At 36.9% G+C, this 18555-nt stretch overlaps 1 protein-coding gene and 1 non-coding gene across 3 annotated transcripts in view; one reads left to right on the forward strand and one right to left on the reverse strand.

Moving 5' to 3' along the window:
• The window catches only part of DIAPH2 (diaphanous related formin 2), an 897660-nt gene that overhangs the window by 48136 nt on the left and 830969 nt on the right, over window positions 1-18555 (forward strand). For both annotated transcript variants that reach the window (XM_027086071.1, XM_027086072.1), the window contains exons 2-3: window positions 13316-13348; window positions 15895-16071. In XM_027086071.1, coding sequence (XP_026941872.1) covers window positions 13316-13348; window positions 15895-16071 — 210 coding nt within the window. The remainder of the gene's footprint in view (window positions 1-13315; window positions 13349-15894; window positions 16072-18555) is intronic.
• Window positions 10219-10353, reverse strand: LOC113609123 (small nucleolar RNA SNORA70). The gene has a single exon (XR_003428504.1). It is a non-coding gene; the product is annotated as a small nucleolar RNA SNORA70 (small nucleolar RNA).

Below are 18555 nucleotides of genomic sequence, written 5' to 3' on the forward strand. Positions count from 1 at the left end.
AGAGACTGTCATACAGAGTGAAATAAGTCAGAAAGAGAGAAACAGATATCGTATATTAGCGCATGTATGTGGAACCCAGAAAAATGGTATAGGTGAACCGGTTTGCAGGGCAGAAGTTGAGACATAGATGTAGAGAAGAAACGTATGGTCACCAAGGGGGGAAAGCTGAGGGCGGGGTGGGGATGATGGTGTGATGAATTAGGCAATTGGGATTGACATGTTTACACTGATGTGTATAAAATGGATGACTAATAAGAACCTGCTGTATAAAAAAATAAATAAAATAAAATTTTAAAATAATCCAAATTAAAAAAAAAAAAGAAATTTTGAATCATCTGCTTTGAACTGTTCATGTGTAAGGGCCATTATGGTAGTTCTTGAGTTGCCTATACTTTTTCAGGCAAAAGGACATACAGTTAATCTTTATTTTATCTTGTAATTGGTAAATTGGTTACACGTTACATACAAGGCTTCAGAGGCTAAGTATAGTTGTTGGTTTAGTTTAGTTTTGTAGTTGTAGTTTTTTCTTTCACATATATATATCTGAGTCACTTTGCTGTACAGCAGAAATTAACAGAACATTGTAAATCAAGTATACGTCAATAAAATTAAAAAAAAACTACAACTATGAATCTAAACTTATATAAGTCCCCTACATACAAACAAGCTCCGTTCTAAAGGTGAGCGTCTGTAAGTCCAATTTGTTTGTAAGTCCAACCAAGTTAGCCTTTGTACCCAACTAACACAATTGGCCATATACCGCTGCTTTTACACTTGCTTCCAGACATCCTGGGCTTGAAATAAAGATACCATACTACTGTATCTATACAGTACTGTACAGTAAAGTACACAAAAGCACAACCACTTGTAGAGGATGCACACATGTGACAGTGTACGTCAGACATATGGTCTAACTTATGTGATTGGACATGCAAACGCATGTTCGCATCTTTGAAAGTTCGCAACTTGAAGGTTTATATGTAGGGGACTTACTATATAGATACATACATACATACATACATATATATTCTTTTCCATTATGGTTTATCACAGGATATTGAATATAGTTCCTTGGGCTATACAGTGGGACCTTGTTGTTTAATAGTTGTAGTTCCTAACTCCACCTCAGTTAATTCAAAACGTGAAGAGTCCATTGTGAAAAACACTGTTAGAGTGGAAGAAATTTGAGGTTTATCAGAATAAACATTAATACAATTGATGCTTTGCCTAAAATCACAAAAACAGTCAAGAATTTAAAACTACCTGTTAGTTTGTTATGATACTATTTGTAAAACAGTGACATAAATGAAATTTTTCTGCAATGTGTTATTTTGACAGAATTTCTGTCACTATCTTAAGATGGAATTCCTCATCTAAATGGAAACTAAGTAAAAAACCATTTAAGGAACGCTATAGGACAGAAGTTTTAAAGGGAATTATCAGTAATCAGCATAGAATCTTAAGCCAATGGGGAAAAAATTGAAGGTTACCAAATTTGATAATTTTTTGCTAATCCTAAATTCTTCGAAAGATCCTTTTGAAGTTTTCTGAAATTTTAAATCATTTTTGTCTATCATATAATTATGTTTTGCTTAAGTTTTTAAGTGTTCAATGTTTGTTATAATTAGTTATTTTAAACATCCTTCCTGTATGAGTCCGAATAAACTGTTTTGTTTTCTGTGGGGAGAAGGTTGTCCACTTTCACTTTGGAAGCCAGTTTTACTAGTTGCACCTTTGGAAACCTGTGTTCCAGGAGCTAAACAACTGCCACACAATTGAACTTTTAGACCACAACATGTTCCTGAATTGGGAATTGTTTGCAAATTCAAGAATATTAATTAAAAGTACTAATTGTGAAATTAAATCATTGGTTGACTTTAGTTATCTTTTCCTAAAGATATGTATGTTATTATTATGTCGTTATTATTATGATGATGTCATGTTAAGATATTATGTTATTATATGTATTATTACAATGTACAAAAAGTATGTTGTAATAATACCTTATTCACAACTCAGGTATAATTTTCAGCTTTAGGCAATTCATACTCTTGAATCTTTATAGAGGAGTGAATTATTTTGTTTTGTCAGATTAATTTTGCAGCTACGTCAGAAAACTAAATGATGTGGTTATTTATAAAAGGTACTTGAAGTAGATAAATGAGGTGAAATATCTCCAGAGTGATAATCATAGCCATTTAGAGGTTATTTGTGTGTTATAAAGATAGTAATCACAACAACAGATATTAAATTACTCCATTTAATACAAGCAGCAATCATATGTCTGGGTATAGTTGCCTCAAAAACATGCATAATTTTAAACAAAATTATATATAGTAACTGCCTTCTGTCTATTCCTATTGCTACTATCATAGTCTAAGCTCTTATCACCTCACAACTGGATCTCTCTCTATCTCTCTTCTCTGTTTGCATCTCCAATTCAGTAAATCATGACAGGTTTGAGTGCAGCTCTGTGCTAGAAACAGTACAAAAAACTGAGGACACAGTGGGGACCAAGAGAGACCTAGTCCTTACTACACTGAGTTTACAGTATAGCCAGAAGACTGGCATTGATAGGGAATTATAATTTGATAATTGGGGTAAAAGAAGTCAGGAACCATGGGAGATGATAACAGGACCAACTTCAGCTCAACTGAGACCAGAAAGGGTGAGTAGGAGATGGGCAGATGAAGGAGCGGGTGAGGGGTGAGCGCCTGAAGCAGAGCAAAGTCTACATGGAAAGGCCGAGATTGAAAGAGAACTTGCACTCTAACCAATATTGTTATATATGATAAAGACACTTCATCATATATGTGTTATATAAGATGAAGACAGATTTCAGAATATAGATAGAGGTTTTAGAGCTTGGGTTCTACTCAGACCTAAATGCTAATTCCAACTGAGTAATTAATTATCTTTGTGCATTTAGGCAAGTAACTTAATGCCTGCAAACCTTGATTCCCTGATCTGCCAAATAGGACAATAAATTCCTATATCATAGGATTGCTGTGAGTATTTAAATGAGGCAATGCATGTAAAGCTCTTAGCATAGTGCCCGGCATATAATAAATGCTCAGTAAATGGTGGCTAGTATTTAGGTAGAATAGATCCAACTTGCTAGATCTCTGCAAGCTGCCTTTTTAGCCTTTGATTCCTTCCTCAGTCTATCCTGAATATTACAGCCTACAACCCTTCTCTGAAATGCTAAAATCTGAAAGTTCTGAAAACAGAATTTTATCATTTGGCCCCGAAACCCAGCCTGGCTTGAGGCTGTATATAATCTTTACTTATCCTGTCTTGTGGAGTATTCATGTTTCCCTGCTAACCTTGAATGCATTTGATTTAGGGTGCCAGCCCAGATCGCACTGGGTGTGTTTTGTAATATATGGTACACATACCATATTTCTTTCTAAAATGTGAAGCACTCTGAATTCCAAAACACATCTGGCTTCAAGGGTTTCAGATAAGAGATTGTGGACCTGTACCTCCCGAAGTCATCTTTCTAAAATTCCACCTTCTCCATGTCTGTCTCTGAATCAGGAACTCATAAGGACCCTCGACGGTTGTCAGACATAGTCTAGACTACGCCTTGTGGTTTTCAAGACTGTCTCTAATCTGTCCCCACTGTCAACTGAAAAAAATGTACAACCTAAAAGTTGAGAATTATTTTCTATTGGGCAGAGTTTCTAAGGACTTAAGCCCGGAAGACAGCCTCTCAGATCGCTCTGAGGGAGTGCTCCAAAGAGGTAAGGGAGGAGCCAGGATACATAGGAGTTTTTGCAACAAAAACAGGTAGTCAGAACATCAAAAGATTACTGTGAATTAAAGAAAACCTGATATCTCAAGTTAATGAATTTAGCGCTCCTCTAGGTATGGGAAGATGCAAGAGTGTGGGCTCGTTGAAATCATTCCTTCGATATGCACCTTAACAATCTAGGGCCAGTACCTGCTTTTCTCCATCCTGAATTCCGTCAGGGTGCACAGTTAAGGGTGGCTGCAGTGGCTGAGGGCTTGATGGCTGCAACATCCTTTGTTTACTGATATGGCAGGCGACATTTTTCAGCCCCACCACCCTACATGTTCGAAATTTAATGCCCTCTAACTTGAACCCTTTGTTTCCTAAGGCTGCTTCCCTAAAGTAAAATGTTAACACTGCTCCCTGTCTCACTTCCTTTTCTTCCTCTCTTTCTGGCTATTCAAATCCTACCCAGCAATTAGGGCACAATTCATTATAGTTTCTTAATGAAGCTATATTTATTTCTTCTCTGAATTCCTCTTGTACTTAATTTATTCACCAAATATTTGAGCAGGTATGATGTGCCAGCTACTGCTCTAAATGTTAGAGATCCAAAAGTGATTAAGACAGGAAAATTAAGGGCTCTGCTATTAGGGAACTTGTTTTCTAGAAGCTAGAACATAAGTAAGTAAATAGGTAAGTGAACAGATAATTTCAGGTAGTGGTTCTGCTATGAAAATAGTAAGACAGGACATGTGATAGTGCCTAGGGAGGAAGAGCAGGAACATACCTCAGAATCTCCTCTGTGGTTAGTTTTCATTCCCTGGTTAGATTGTTAATGCCTTAAGGGCAGGATCGTGTCTTAAACTTCTCTTTGCCACAAAGTGCTGAGCCTATGATGGGTTCTGAAACATTAATGTTTGGTGGAGACATCTGTCTTTTTTTTAAAACAGAGAAGGTAAAAATTTATTTATTAAATATTGAGCCCCACTTGGCTAACTCATTGATCTAAGAGTATCTATTATGTACAATTGCTGGGCAAAGCTGGCTTTCTTTTCATTTCTGTTGCTTTTTATTCGTAGAGTTATAAAGAACTTTCACATCCCAACAGTTTTCCCATTTGAAATGGTTTAGTACCTACAGAAGAAGTTACTACTTGAAAAACCTGGATTATTCATGCAATTGTTTCTGATTAATTCAGGTACTAAGTGACTTCCTCTAATTCATTAGCATGAACGTTTTTTAAGACCTAAGTGGCAAACATACATTTCTTTAAAAATTTTATTTTTATTTCTCTATTAATTTCTTTTGATTGAGGTATAGTTGATTTACAGTGTTGCATTAGTTTCTGGTGTACAGCAAAGTGATTCAGTTTTTTTTCCTCTCCTTTTAATTAATTTTTATTGGAGTATAGTTGCTTTACAATGTTGTGCTGATTCAGTTATACATACATACATATATGTATTCATTTCCAGATTCTTTTCCTGCATAGATTATTACAAGATAGTGAATATAGTTCCCTCTGCTGTACAGTAGGTCCTTGTTGCTTATCTATTTTATGTATAGTAGTTTGTATTTGTTAACCCCAAACTCCTAATTTATCTCCCCCACCCCGTACCTTTCCCCTTTGGTAACCATAAATTTGTTTTCTAAAACGTATGTTTCTTGAGCGCTTCACCCCTAGTCCTTAAGCTGAACATTCTTTTTTTTTTTTTTTTTTCTGTGGTACGTGGGCCTCTCACTCTTGTGGCCTCTCCCGTTGCGGAGCACAGGCTCCAGACGTGCAGGCTCAGCGGCCATGGCTAACGGGCCCAGCCGTTCCGCGGCATGTGGGATCTTCCCGGACCGGGGCACGAACCTGTGTCCCCTGCATCGGCAGGCAGACTCTCAACCACTGCGCCACCAGGGAAGCCCAAGCTGAACATTCTTGTTACACAGAAGAGACTGCTGTTTCCATATCATAGACACCCCTCTTGGCAGTTAAATATTGAAGTTCGTGGCAAGACAATTAATTTAAGCTTGAGAAGAACTTCTTGTGACAGATTTCTGAAACTTATCCAGTGAACTAACATGGTCTTTTGCTTCATGAAGAAAACTGAAGCCCTATACTGTGATGTCATATTTGATTTCTGGTAGATACACATTTTGTTCTTTATATTGAAAGAGTATCTTGAGAAGCAAATCCGAAAAGGAATTTTTTTCTTGTAAAAATGGTAGAAAGAATTATGATTTGTAGTAGCCAAGAGCTCAGGTGGGTTCAAATTTGAGGCTTTTGATTTGACAGTGCTTCTGAGATGGTGTCCTTTTGGTTACAAAAATAGAAAAGTATAGAAAAGTATTGCTCTATTAAAATGATGAAATGGACAGTTTGAGATGCTCACAGTAGCAAAGTAAGGTGGAGAATTGGAGCTTAATGCCTGTAACTTCATCTTCTCAACTACTAGGCTTTTGCCCTTTGAGGTCAGGGCCATGTCTCTTTAAATCCCAGTGCCTCGCACACTGCCAGCTGATCTATCATCTATTCGGAAGTGCTAATGGTGATGGAAGAATGCAGTGCCTAAGAGGACATGTGGGTGTCTGAAAATGCCCCTTACTGTTAGAAAGGAGATGAAAAAATGTTTTAGAGTAATTTTAAATACAAGCAGTAATAGTTCAATGGGTTTGAAAGCCAATTTTTCTTTTCCTCCTGTCTTCTTAGAATCAAACCTCTATCTACGTTGATCTCAGTTCTAAAAATCAGATTATATATACCTTTGTTGGTGAAACACAACGGAGAGGTACTCAACTAAAACAATCTTCATAGTAAAGGATTTGAATAGCTGAACAGAATGTTCAGCTTGGTTGCCAGATGGTTAAATAGCCTTGAATTGTCTTGATTGGTCTTACTGATTTGTAAAGTTCAGGGTGAATCCAGGATCTGAAAAGTTGAAAGGCAGCACTTTGAAGAATAATTACTTCCTTCTGTGACTGCTGCTGATCTGAATCAGTATTGGTCAGGGATGTCATCTAGAGATTTCAAACCCTGGATCATTGGTTGAGATGGATGACCTTTCTTAAAGGCCCTTGTTACTTGGAAAGTATATGGAGGTTATGATAGAGTACCACCCGAACAGTGCTCTCAGAATTCCTCTGTTGTGATTGTTCTTTCATTCATTTGATCTTTGACTAGACTACAGCTTCCGTAAGGTGCATGCTTATCTCGTTTATGGTTGTATTCCTAGTGCCCAGCACTGAACAGGTGCATAGTAGATGCTCAAATATTTGTTCAATTGAATTGAACATGCTTTTCTATATTATATTGCCTTGCCCTACTTAGAGATTAAGAAATTTAAGCTGGGTAAATAATTGACCCTTCATCTTTATTGTGATGGCCAACTTACTTTCTCTAAAAGAGAAGAAAATAGTCAAAGTTGAAGAAGTGTGGCCAAGTTTTTGAGTTGGTGGTGAGACTTTTGAATTGTATGCAATTCAGTTGTCCAATTTCTGTGGTACTGGAGTAATTTCAAGATGTTTATAAAACATTGTATTACCATGTAACATTAGCCATAAGAGAGTCGAATCTTTACATCTTGCTGTTTTTGTTAATTTCTGCCTGATTGAGAAAATTAAAACTTAATTTTCTTGCAATAATGGCTCCTGCATTTCAATCAGAACTTCAGCATTAGAGTTTGTAAGTAAATCATCCATTTCTCTTATTCTTAAGGGGTTGAGACTCTGGAGTGAAACTTTTATAATTATGCAGTACTCATAGAGTACTGTAGTAAGTTATATTTAATATAACTGTTCATAAATGAAGTTTAATAAACTCTAATTGCTTGACTAATTCACAAGCATATTGCTTTTCTAGAGTTGATTTTAATGAAAATATATGGTCACTATACGTATTGGTGTAATATGCCCTCATCCTAATGACCATTATAGATTTAGATTTGCAATAAAAACTTACTAAAATGACTTTAATCAGTGCTTTTAATTCAGGGGTGTGACTCTGATAAACATTTTTTTGGTCATTTTTTGTTGTTGTTTTAACTCCATAGTAGCTCTATAGTTTTTTTTTTTTTGTTTGTTTGTTTTTTTTTTTTTTTTTTGCGGTACGCGGGCCTCTCACCGTTGTGGCCTCTCCCATTGCGGAGCACAGGCTCCAGACGCGCAGGCTCAGCGGCCACGGCTCACGGGCCCAGCCGCTCCACGGCACGTGGGATTCTCCCGGACCGGGGCACGAAGCCGTGCCCCCTGCATCGGCAGGCAGACTCTCAACCACTGCGCCACCAGGGAAGCCCAGCTCTATAGTTTTTACACAGGAGTAAAATCCATAATGTCTGCTTGCCAGTGGTGTGAGAGAGAGAGGTGCATGCACCTATATAAATTACATTCAGATAAAATTTGAGAGCTTGTCCCTGTAGAACATCGTTATAAATGAGACTGTATCTTGATACAACCATTTAAAAATGTTTTACAGGTCAATTCACATAAAAATGACTGCGATTGAATCTTGTCAAAGAGATAGCTCTTTACAGCTCTCTGAACTTTTTTCATGTTGGTGGTGTTTTTGTTATTGTTCTCCTTTTGTAACTTTCTCTTTTTTTGACTAATGTATAAAAACAGTTGTGCAGCAGAAATAATTTATTTTCTATTGCAGATAACTTAAGTGTAATTTATACAATGATTTCAATGTATTTTTAATGTGCAGTGGCCAAAAATGGCCCCCTCCTAAACTCAAACTCTTCAAATGTCCTTAAAGATTTTTCTTTTCAATAGACCACATTTGTCTCTCTTTTCTGAATAGTTGTAGAGTTCTAAGTAATGGTCTCAAGAAGATATTTATGACAGCAGAGTTTTACATGAGGGAGATCTATGAGAAAAATATCCATATCAGTCAATGTGCATAGTTATATAGGATATCCAGTCTGTAGTTGAATGAAACTTGTGAATCAAGAAATCATAAGCAGAGTGTTTTTCTTTATGGTTCTCTATTACAAGTAATTGGGATAATTTTTTACGTGAATATAATTTCCTCTTTGTCTTAAGGTGCTCTATCATTCTTAAAGATGCCTTTTAGGAAAAAATAGTCTTTAAGAAGACACTAAACAAAGCATAGTTCTCCTCCATTTTTGACCATGGGTCCACATTTGGTTTATTAATAACCAAACTTTAAACTCAAGGGAAGCTCTAGAAATAGAAAGGTACCTAGCCAGATTGACATTCCAGTAGAGGGAAGAGTGGGTGCACAAACAGGACATAATGAGGCATGCGGTGGGAAAAGGATTTCCATTTTTCCATAGCGCACAGATCATTGAGGGAAGACGTAGAAGGTAGCCTAGGGCTGAATAATATAGGGCTTTGAATGCCATATTAAGGTTATTAGTCTTTATTCTGTAGGTCATCAGGAGCCATTGAATACAGATGGGCAAGTAATAGTCATTTATAATTTTTTATTGAGTTCTGTGTGCCAAACACTGATCTAGGCATTGGGGTACATCCCTGAAACAAACAGATGAAAACCTTGGTTCTTATGGAGCTCACATTTTTAGTGGGAGAAACAGACAGAAATAAATTATAGACTATGTGAGAATGTCTTAAGTTTTATTGAAAAAAGGAAATCAGAGCATGCTAAAGCAGGTCAGGAGAGTGTGGAGGAGGTGGGTGTTTCCATTTAAATAGGATGGACAGAGTAGGTCTGCCTGAGCAAGAACTTGAAAGGGGGAGGAGTGATGGAGGAAAGCATATGGATAACAGAAAAGAGCATTCCAGGCAGAGGGAAGAGACAGTGTATGTGGCTTATTGCCTTATGGGGAACAGTGAGGTGGTTGCTGTGACTAGAGCTGAGTGAATGAAAGGAACTGTAATAGGAGATGAGGTCAGAGGGATATGAAGAGTATGCAGCTCCATAGGGCCTTGCAGGTTATTGTAACGATTTTGACTTTCACTGGGAGTGAAAATAGGGTGCCATTGAAAAGTTTTGAGCAGAGGAGTGACATGATCTGACTTGTTTTTTTTTTTTCTGACTAAAGTCCATGGTTTATTCAGACTTCTTTAGCTTTTTCTTTTCTTTGTTTTTTTTTTTTACAGGAAAGTAGGATTTATTGGTGCACGTGAGTAAAGAGGGGACAGCCTCAAGGCTCTCATGAGTGCAGGGCCCGCCATGTGTCCAGGGGGCCACGATTAGGGATGTATTTGACCCCACAGCCATCCGGGAGGAGCCGCTTATCTGCCGCCATGTTTTCAAATTCACCTGCATTAAACTTAGTAAATCCCCACTTCTTGGAGATGTGGATCTTCTGGCAGCCAGGGAACTTGAACTTGGCCCTGCACAGGGCCTCAAACACGTGCTCCTCGCTCTGCAGCTTGGTGCGGATGGACATTATGACGTGGCCAATGTGGACCCTGGCCACTGTGCCCTGGGGCTTTCCAGAGGCACTGCGTATACCTGTCTGGAGACTAGATTGGGGGCAGCATGCCAGTCACGAATGTCCACTGGAAAGGGCTGTCTCCAGGGTCCCTTAGGGCAACACATACAGGCAACAGGCTGCATACACTACTGAGGAGGCTGCTGTTTGCAGCCATTGCACACCTGGCCCCCACAGGGAAAAGAGCATAGTTGGTTTAATTGGCTGCAAACTGACTTGGGTTTTAATACTGTCACTTCCTCAATGTGTTCAGAATGAACTGTAGCAAGGTAAAGGTGGAAAAAGGGAGATAGGTTAGGAGGTTCTTACAGAAATCTAGGGAAGAGGTGATATGATGGTGACTTGAACCAGATCTTTGCTTGAAGAAGATGACTTTGGCAATGAGGAGAGAATGGTGGCAGAGGTAATTATTAGGAGGCTACTGCCAGTGATTAGACTCTAAACTGGGATGGTTTGTGTGGAAATGAAGAAGAAACTGCAGAAAGATCACCGTGGAACTTGACAACTGTTTTGGCTGTAGGGATTGAAGAGAGGGAGGAGACCAAGGTGACATGGAAGTCTTAAAATTGGATGGTAACCATTACCATAAACATGACCCTATTTTTGTAAGTCTGTCCTAACCCTCTGTGACAACCCTTGGTGCTCATGTAGTGTTTCCACTGGGTTATTAATTATATACCCACTTTTTCCTACTCTATTTTCCCTCCTATTACCCACCTAGAGAGCTGAGAGAACAGCTCTGATTTCTTACAATTGTGGCAGTAGTAAGATATAATTAGGAATGAAGAATTATGAAAGACCAAAGAATCTAAATTTGTATATAGTTTGTATATGAAAAATAACCAGCCACTGGAAGAACATTAGTGTATATTGGTCAAAATGAATTTAGCAGGTGACACATAAGACGTGTTAGGGAAGGACTTTGGTTGCCAGGGGAATGCTCTTCGGGATGATGCTTGACCCCCTGGTAATGATGGCAAAAGGCAGTTACCCAAAGGAAAATGAAACTGGTGGGGCTTGGGGCATATCTGTGAATTTGAGGTTACCATGAACTGTTTCAATTCAGTAGTTCAACCCTAATATCCTACAGCCTAATTATACCACCTGAAGAGGCCACATGTTGACTAAGAGTTAGTATCTAGTGACAACCAGATCTGTGGTCCATGGGCGAGTCACTTAGCCTTTTCAAGCTTCAGTTTCACCATTTGTAAATTGAGAGGTTTTGACCAGATTATCTCAAATTTCATCCAATTTAATAGTGTCTAACTCCATACTGTGGGATTTAATATGGACAAAAATATGTTAATTTCAAAAAAAAAGAGAGTGGAGGTGGGAGAAGAGGAGAAAACTCAAGTCTCTTCCCATAAGACAAGGTGGAACTATTGCTAGCAATGCTTTTTCGTTGTTGTTGTTTCTGTCCCCCATGATTAAACTATCAACATATATTCAATTGAGATACAGACTTAAGGCATTCGAGACATATGTGTACCTTAACTTAGAGAATTTGACTAAAATCTTATTTTCCCCGAATTTACATATTCACTTTGAAGATTTATATGTTTCCAATCTTGAGTTTATAACCTCAAAGGATGGGAAGAAAAGAAAAGCAGGGGTTGCTTGAAGAACTGTATAATCTGTCTAATAAATAACACAGGTGGACAGGTACATATCTGGATGGTAGCAGGGTAGTTGAGGCACTTTTGAGACTTTGACATTTCTCACTCTGATTTTACATGACAGGAAATCATGAAGCTTGTCACTGTGCATAGAACAGTTTTCTGTACCCCACAGGGAAAATTAAAGAGAAAATACCAGGTAGAGATAGTCCTAGGGTGAACTGATCTCTCTTAAAAAGGCTTCAGTTCTGATATAAGTGATCCCCCTTCTTTTCTCTTTTCTAGGCAGTAAAGATTGATTGGGGTTTGTGTCAGCAGGATGTGATGAAGACATAGTACAAAGATGTAGAAGTGTAGATCCCTGAGGGAATAGATGTATTAAAAGTAGAAAAAGAACTACACATATAATAGTATATTTGTCCCAACTACTGGAGGGGAGGATGATCTTTAACAGCATTTAGTTGGTGATATTTGAAGACAGTTTTATGAGATCCTGTGACGAAATAATTCTCACTTAAAACTCTTAATGGAATTCTCCCCACCAGTGATACGACCATATTTTTCTTAGTTAAAAGGGATGTGAGCATGCATGATGTACATCATTCAGCTTCTGTTTTGTTGTAGGAAATAAGTACACAGGTTGTGGCAGAAGGGTTAATTTCAGTTCCTAACAGGCGATTTAAAAAATATGGTTCTTTCCTAATCACATCTCTTAACTAGCACTACAACATATTTCAACATATTTATAATATAATAATAACTGCTTTCATGCTGATTGTATGTTATTGTAAGATCTTGAAGTATCTTCTGAATCCTGGAAGATTACTAAATTGTTAGCTGTTACTTTGCTTACTTTAATATTGCTTTATTACTCCAGTATTGTTTGTACTCTATGTGGTAGTTTTTATTAACCACTGTATTTTATTAACTAGAGTATACCATTTCCAATGATTCTCAACATTAGAAGTAGAAAACCACATGCAAAAAAAAAAAGAAAGTGTTGGAGTTTTTGAGAAATGGGCATATATTAACAGAATCAGTAAGTTCAATGTTATCTAGAATATTTATAAAGGTGTTCGTTAAATTATCTATCAGATGCAACTGAGTTCTAGACTGAGCTGTTTCATTATATGTCATTACTATTAAATGTGACATTTTTCCTGTTGTTTATGTTTTTAAAAGTTTTATGTATCTCAAAAATATGATTATTCATTCTAAAACTTTGAAAAATCTTGAAAGGGCTTATGACTTTTTTATATCTGTTCTCACGTTTGAGCACTGTGGTAGTGATGTCTGTTCCAAATCTGACTTTGGGAACTTGGGAGTCATCTTCAAAAACGAAGAGACACCCCCTTCACCAAACCTTCATTTTTAATCCTTAATAAGTTGTTTTTTTCTTTTGTAAAAATGTGTTTATAGATTTAAAGTTTCTAATTCTCTTTGAAGAATTATAGTTGATAAAATAAAAAATGAGAATCATTCAATTATTTTCTTGTTTGATCTATGAATTTCTCTTATCTGACAGGTATTTTTTTTTTCCTTTTTGGTTTTAATAGAACATTCAAATAAAAACTTTGGCAGATGATGTGGTAAGGTGGACTTAGCATGTTATTATTTACTTATGCATGTTGCCTTTTTATTAAAGTGGGTGGACATTAAAGCATTGATATATGTAAAGATATAAAAAGTCTAGATGTTTACAAAGTACAGTAGATGGAAGAATTGTCAATAGAGTGGCTTTTCTTTTTTTTGATATAAACATAAGCAATTGTATGTGTTCTCAAAATAATTTTGATATTACCATCCTGATATATACCTTAGCTAATTAAAAAAAAATCAGTATAAATCTAACTCTGGAAAACACAAATGTTTCCTTTCTCAATAGCCATGTAAATTGACTCTGAATATGTTAAGCATTAATATTAACAGTAAAGGAAATTAATTTAAAATGGAAAGGAAGTTAAGTACGTTATGTTAGAAATGTGGTATTATATTTAAAATCCTCAAATATTTTTGATCTGAGTCTATCGTAGTAAAACTTATTAAAACTTATGGGCTTAAAATTTAAATGTGCCCTTTTATAGCTAAGCTTTTAAAATGTGATATTTTAAGTATTTTTTCTTTGTGAAATTACCTGTCTACAAATAATGTAGAATATCGTTCATGATTTAAGGAAGTGAAAGTATGTGGCTTAACTTTATTTTCTTATCAAGATATAGCTGAAAGCAAAAGCCAATTTTCTAGATCAAAGTGAAGAGCATAGTGGAAGATCAAATATATATGTAAATAATGCTACTCAGTAAAAAAGCCAGCACTGCAAAAGTAAATATTAAGTGATAGGAAGGGAAAGGAACAGAGATATGTTGATTTAATGGTCGATTGCATATTTAAATGCTTTTGTGTCCACCATATCTTTTAGTGAAATTTGACTCTTGGTTATGTACTCAGCTTATTTGGGATTGCTTAATGTTTTTTCTTGAGTTGTTTGAGTTGGTTATTACATATCTAATCTAACTTAATTTTCCTCAAAAACATTCAAATTTAAAAGAAAATATGAAAATATAGAAGGTGATTTGAAGAAATGAATCTTTATGTGAACACTGGGCTAGGAACCAGGGACTCGTGAATTTAGCGAGTCACTTTTTCTGTGAAGTGAGAGAGTCGGCCTAGATGATTTTTCAAGTTTCTTCCCAGCTCTAAAATATTATGATTTACATAATCTCTTTGTAAGCAACCATGTACTAAGATCATTTTTGGAATCCTAAATAAGCTGCTTAAAACTGCTCATATTTCTTTCAAAGTACACCTTTTAGGAAAAAAAAGTGTTCTTTGAATCAAAAAAAAGTATGTTCTTTTAATGGGGGTCAACAGAAGTCGACATAATTGTGGTAAGAACTTCTGTGATGCTTTTTATACTGTTGAAGTGATTTATAAGGACTTGGTAATGTGGCAGTGACGAGGCACTGTCCTGATACCTAACGTATCTGCTTGTTTAACGTGAGCTGACAGTATGCATGCGTGTGCTTCCTAACAGAAACCAGAATAAAACTGAGTTGTATTCAGTTTTATGGTTATTACTAATTTTTGATGTCCAGTGTTCTGTGGTTTAAAACAGAATGGCCTATTTACATGCAAGTGGAGTCATTAACTCACTTTATGTGAAATCGCAAGCTAATTATTAGAGATTGTACGTGGAATCAATGGTTCCAAGTCAATATCCATAAAATAGCAAGTTCTTCATAGTAGTATTTGTAGGAATAAGATATTTCTGTTTATATTTCCAGAGCAAAAAGGTAATGTTTTTAATTTTGTTGTGCTTCCTTGTTGGTCCCACGTTTTAGGGAAGAAAAAGGTGTGTGTAATAATAATAATAGTAATAGTAACAACAACAATAGTAATAAAGAGTAGCTAAGTACACTAAACATATAACTTATTTAAATTTCACGATAACTGTTTCTTTGTTGCTTTCTCTGTCTCCCCTTCCTCCTTCCCTCCCTTCCTTCCTTCCCTCCTTCCTTCCTCCTACATACATTAACTTATCCCTATTTTAGAGATGAGGAAACAGTCATAGAGAGACCAGGTAATTTGCACAGGGTAACTGACCTAGTAAATTGCAGATTCAAATCTAGATAGTCTGGCTCCAGAGTCCATGCTCTTAACCATTGTATTCTACTACTACACTGCCAAAGTATTCATAGATACTTGTCACAATTATTTTGGTGCTTTGAAGAAGAGAAACATTACTATAATTTCCCCCTTAGAATTGGATATTCTTTTCTTTTCTTTGTTTTTTTTTCTCATAGTTTGAAAGTTGCCGCCAAAGACACGTTCTCTCTCAAACCACCACACGACTTTGAGGCCGGACTTTTCTGACCTAGTTACTGTGCAGAACAGAAATGACAAGGGACTAAGTTTTACTTTTGAGGAATACTTTTCACTCCCTAGATTTCTGCGGCTGCAGAGCTACTTCAAGGTTTCAAAATAGTACAATCTCTAACTGGAGCTTGCTGCTTAAAATAACATTTTGTCAAAAGACAATAATGATTCCTAAGTGCTATTTTGATGTTTCAGTTCTTCATGTTTGTTCGTGATTCTTGATCTCTTCCTTAGGGCTTCTTGTTTTTTCTGTTTGCAGCGTGACCGAATTACAAGTTTTAGGAAATCTACTGTCAAAAAAGAAAAACCTCTTATCCAACATCCTATTGATTCTCAAGTTGCGATGAGTGAGTTTCCAGCGGCTCAGCCATTATATGATGAACGATCTTTGAATTTGTCCGAAAAGGAAGTACTGGATCTCTTTGAAAAAATGATGGTAAGTTAGACCCCCTGATTTTGTTGTAATTTTAAAATGCATGTGCCCAGAGTAGCACTGGGTTCTAAGTAGGGCTGTTTGTATGGACTGTGTTTATATCACATAAAGGAGAGACCAGAAACTTGTTGATACAACAGAACTGTTTTCGAAAGCATCTGTCGTTTTGAGCTATATAATATGTCTGTCTCTTCCACTATGAGCTCCTAAAAGGGGGGGCTGTCTTACTTATTCTTGTTCTCTAGTATTCAGTAGTCTGTGGCACACTGAATCAATTTTTTAACTACCTAACTTGTGTTTCTGTTTCTATAAAGCAAAACAGGTCTAAGTCCACTTTTCTGAAAACAATATAAGGTATCTTGTTAGGTATATGAAATAGAGTTGGGAGGACAGAGTGTAAAAAAACAAAACAAAACAAAACAGTAGAGGGGACAGAAGAATGAATTCCTCCAAGTTTGTTCTATTATCAACAGTCATACCATCTATATTTTCTAGCATACTTCTTATATTTTATAGCTTGTGATCTAGATTATTTCTTATATTAGATAATAAATATAATACTTTGATTATTCAGCAGTTTATACCAAGAGAGGGGAGAGATGAGGCATTGGGCCATCTTGGATTGGTTTCCTTGATCAGAGAAGTGGAGATCCTGATTCATGATTCATTAATTTCTAATTCTGTCCCACTTATCATGGCAAATTTTTTTTGTGAATCTCTATTCATTTTGAGTTAAGGTCCACAAGAGTTTCAAAGGTCTCCTTACCCATACCAAAAGAAGAGGTTAAGAATACTGGAAATCTAGACCCTTCTACTCTGCCCATTATGGAACATCTTGTTACCACCCCGCCCCCAACCCCACTCGTAATTGAAAGTTGTTGAATGAATACAAATTCCCTTTATCTTTAAACTTTTCCTTTAATGTTCCTTCTGTCTAGCCAGAGCTGACATCCAGCTTTTCCCTTGTCACAAGTCCTGACATTCCCACTCTCTTCAGCCTTTCCTCCTAGTCCTATGGTACACCCTCTTTCCGGCTGCTCCTTCTATGTCAAATTCTTTGAACATCTTTCAACAACCCTTTCTCTTGTAAACTCTATTATCTGCTGACCAGCCATGATGATGATAGCATCTGGCTATCCTTTTGACCCTTCCCTTGCTATTCGTTTTGGTGATTTCAGCTATTACATTGATAACCTTGCCATCACATTGTTGCCCTTAGTTCCTTGGTTTCCTGAATTCTGACCTTTGCATCCATGTATTTAGCTAATTATAGACATGACTACACCTTGGACTGTGTCACTCTTTGGAATGATTCCACCTCTGAGATCTTTAGCTCTGAAACTCTTCTCGGAAGCTAAACGACCTATGTTACCTTTTCCAGGCCCTTAATTTTACAGGGCATGTTTGTGTAGTGGTTAAGAGCTTGGACTTTGGGGTCATTCAGCCTTGAGGCTGAGTTCTGCCTCTGCCATTAATCACATTACCCTGTGAAGGTGATACATCCTCTCTACACTTTATTTTCCATAACTGTAACAAAGGTATAAGAGGGTCTACCTCATATGGTTATTTTTAGGATGAGATGATATTTCTAGAATAGTGCCTGGCATAAAACTTTCTATAAAAATAATTTTATAAATGTTTGTTGCATTTCCTTCTTTTAGCAAATAAAGCTCTGTTCTTTCTTCAGTTTCCCCTCAATTTGCAACTCGGTTGTCTTATCTTAATCACCCCAAACCAACAACGACAGAAACAAACATTCTTTGACATTAATCAAACTTTTAAATCTTATTTTAAACTCTTCTTCTCTTTACTCAAACTTCACTCAAATGATACTTACTCCTTTAATCAGCTAACCAATCGGTTACTAATTTTTGCAGTAGTGAAATAGTTCTTTTAGTTTATCGTGGCATTGCCACCCTCCAGTTCACTTTAGCTCAACACTTACGGGCCTTCTTCCACGCCATTCATTTTCTCAGTCACGTCTAATTGCTTTCCAAATCCCATTGGTTCTGCTTTTGCAATGACTTTTATGTCTGTTTCCTCAGTTGTCCTCCAGATGCTCTTGCCCTGCTTTAGGCAGTATCCCTCTCTGGCTTTTTCTCATGGGCTACGAAAGTAGCCTCCTATCTGGTCTTCCTCCTGTCCTCCAGGTTTTGCCTGTTCTAATCCAGTGGTGCTCTATTCATGATTCTGAAACAGATTCCTTTTCCAAAGCCCCAAGTAGGCCCTTCTGTTTTCACACAGTCATCTTCTATGTCCCTACTCCATTCCCTCCACTGTGCTTCTAGATGACTATTTCACACCTTTACTTTGCTGCTCAGTCCTCAGAACTCTTACCCATCTTTATGCTCTGCTGATGAGCTTGCTGCATAATTTACTGAGTAAACTGAAGTGATCAGAAGAGAACTTCCACAGACTCTCACTACCACATCTACCTAAGTTTGAGTATCTGCAGTCTTGCTACCTATCACCACCATAGATGTCATC

Source organism: Aethalodelphis obliquidens, unplaced genomic scaffold (assembly GCF_003676395.1).
Source record: "Aethalodelphis obliquidens isolate GAN/ISIS:26980383/991018 unplaced genomic scaffold, ASM367639v1 scaffold54, whole genome shotgun sequence".
Classification (NCBI taxonomy): Eukaryota; Metazoa; Chordata; class Mammalia; order Artiodactyla; family Delphinidae; genus Aethalodelphis; species Aethalodelphis obliquidens.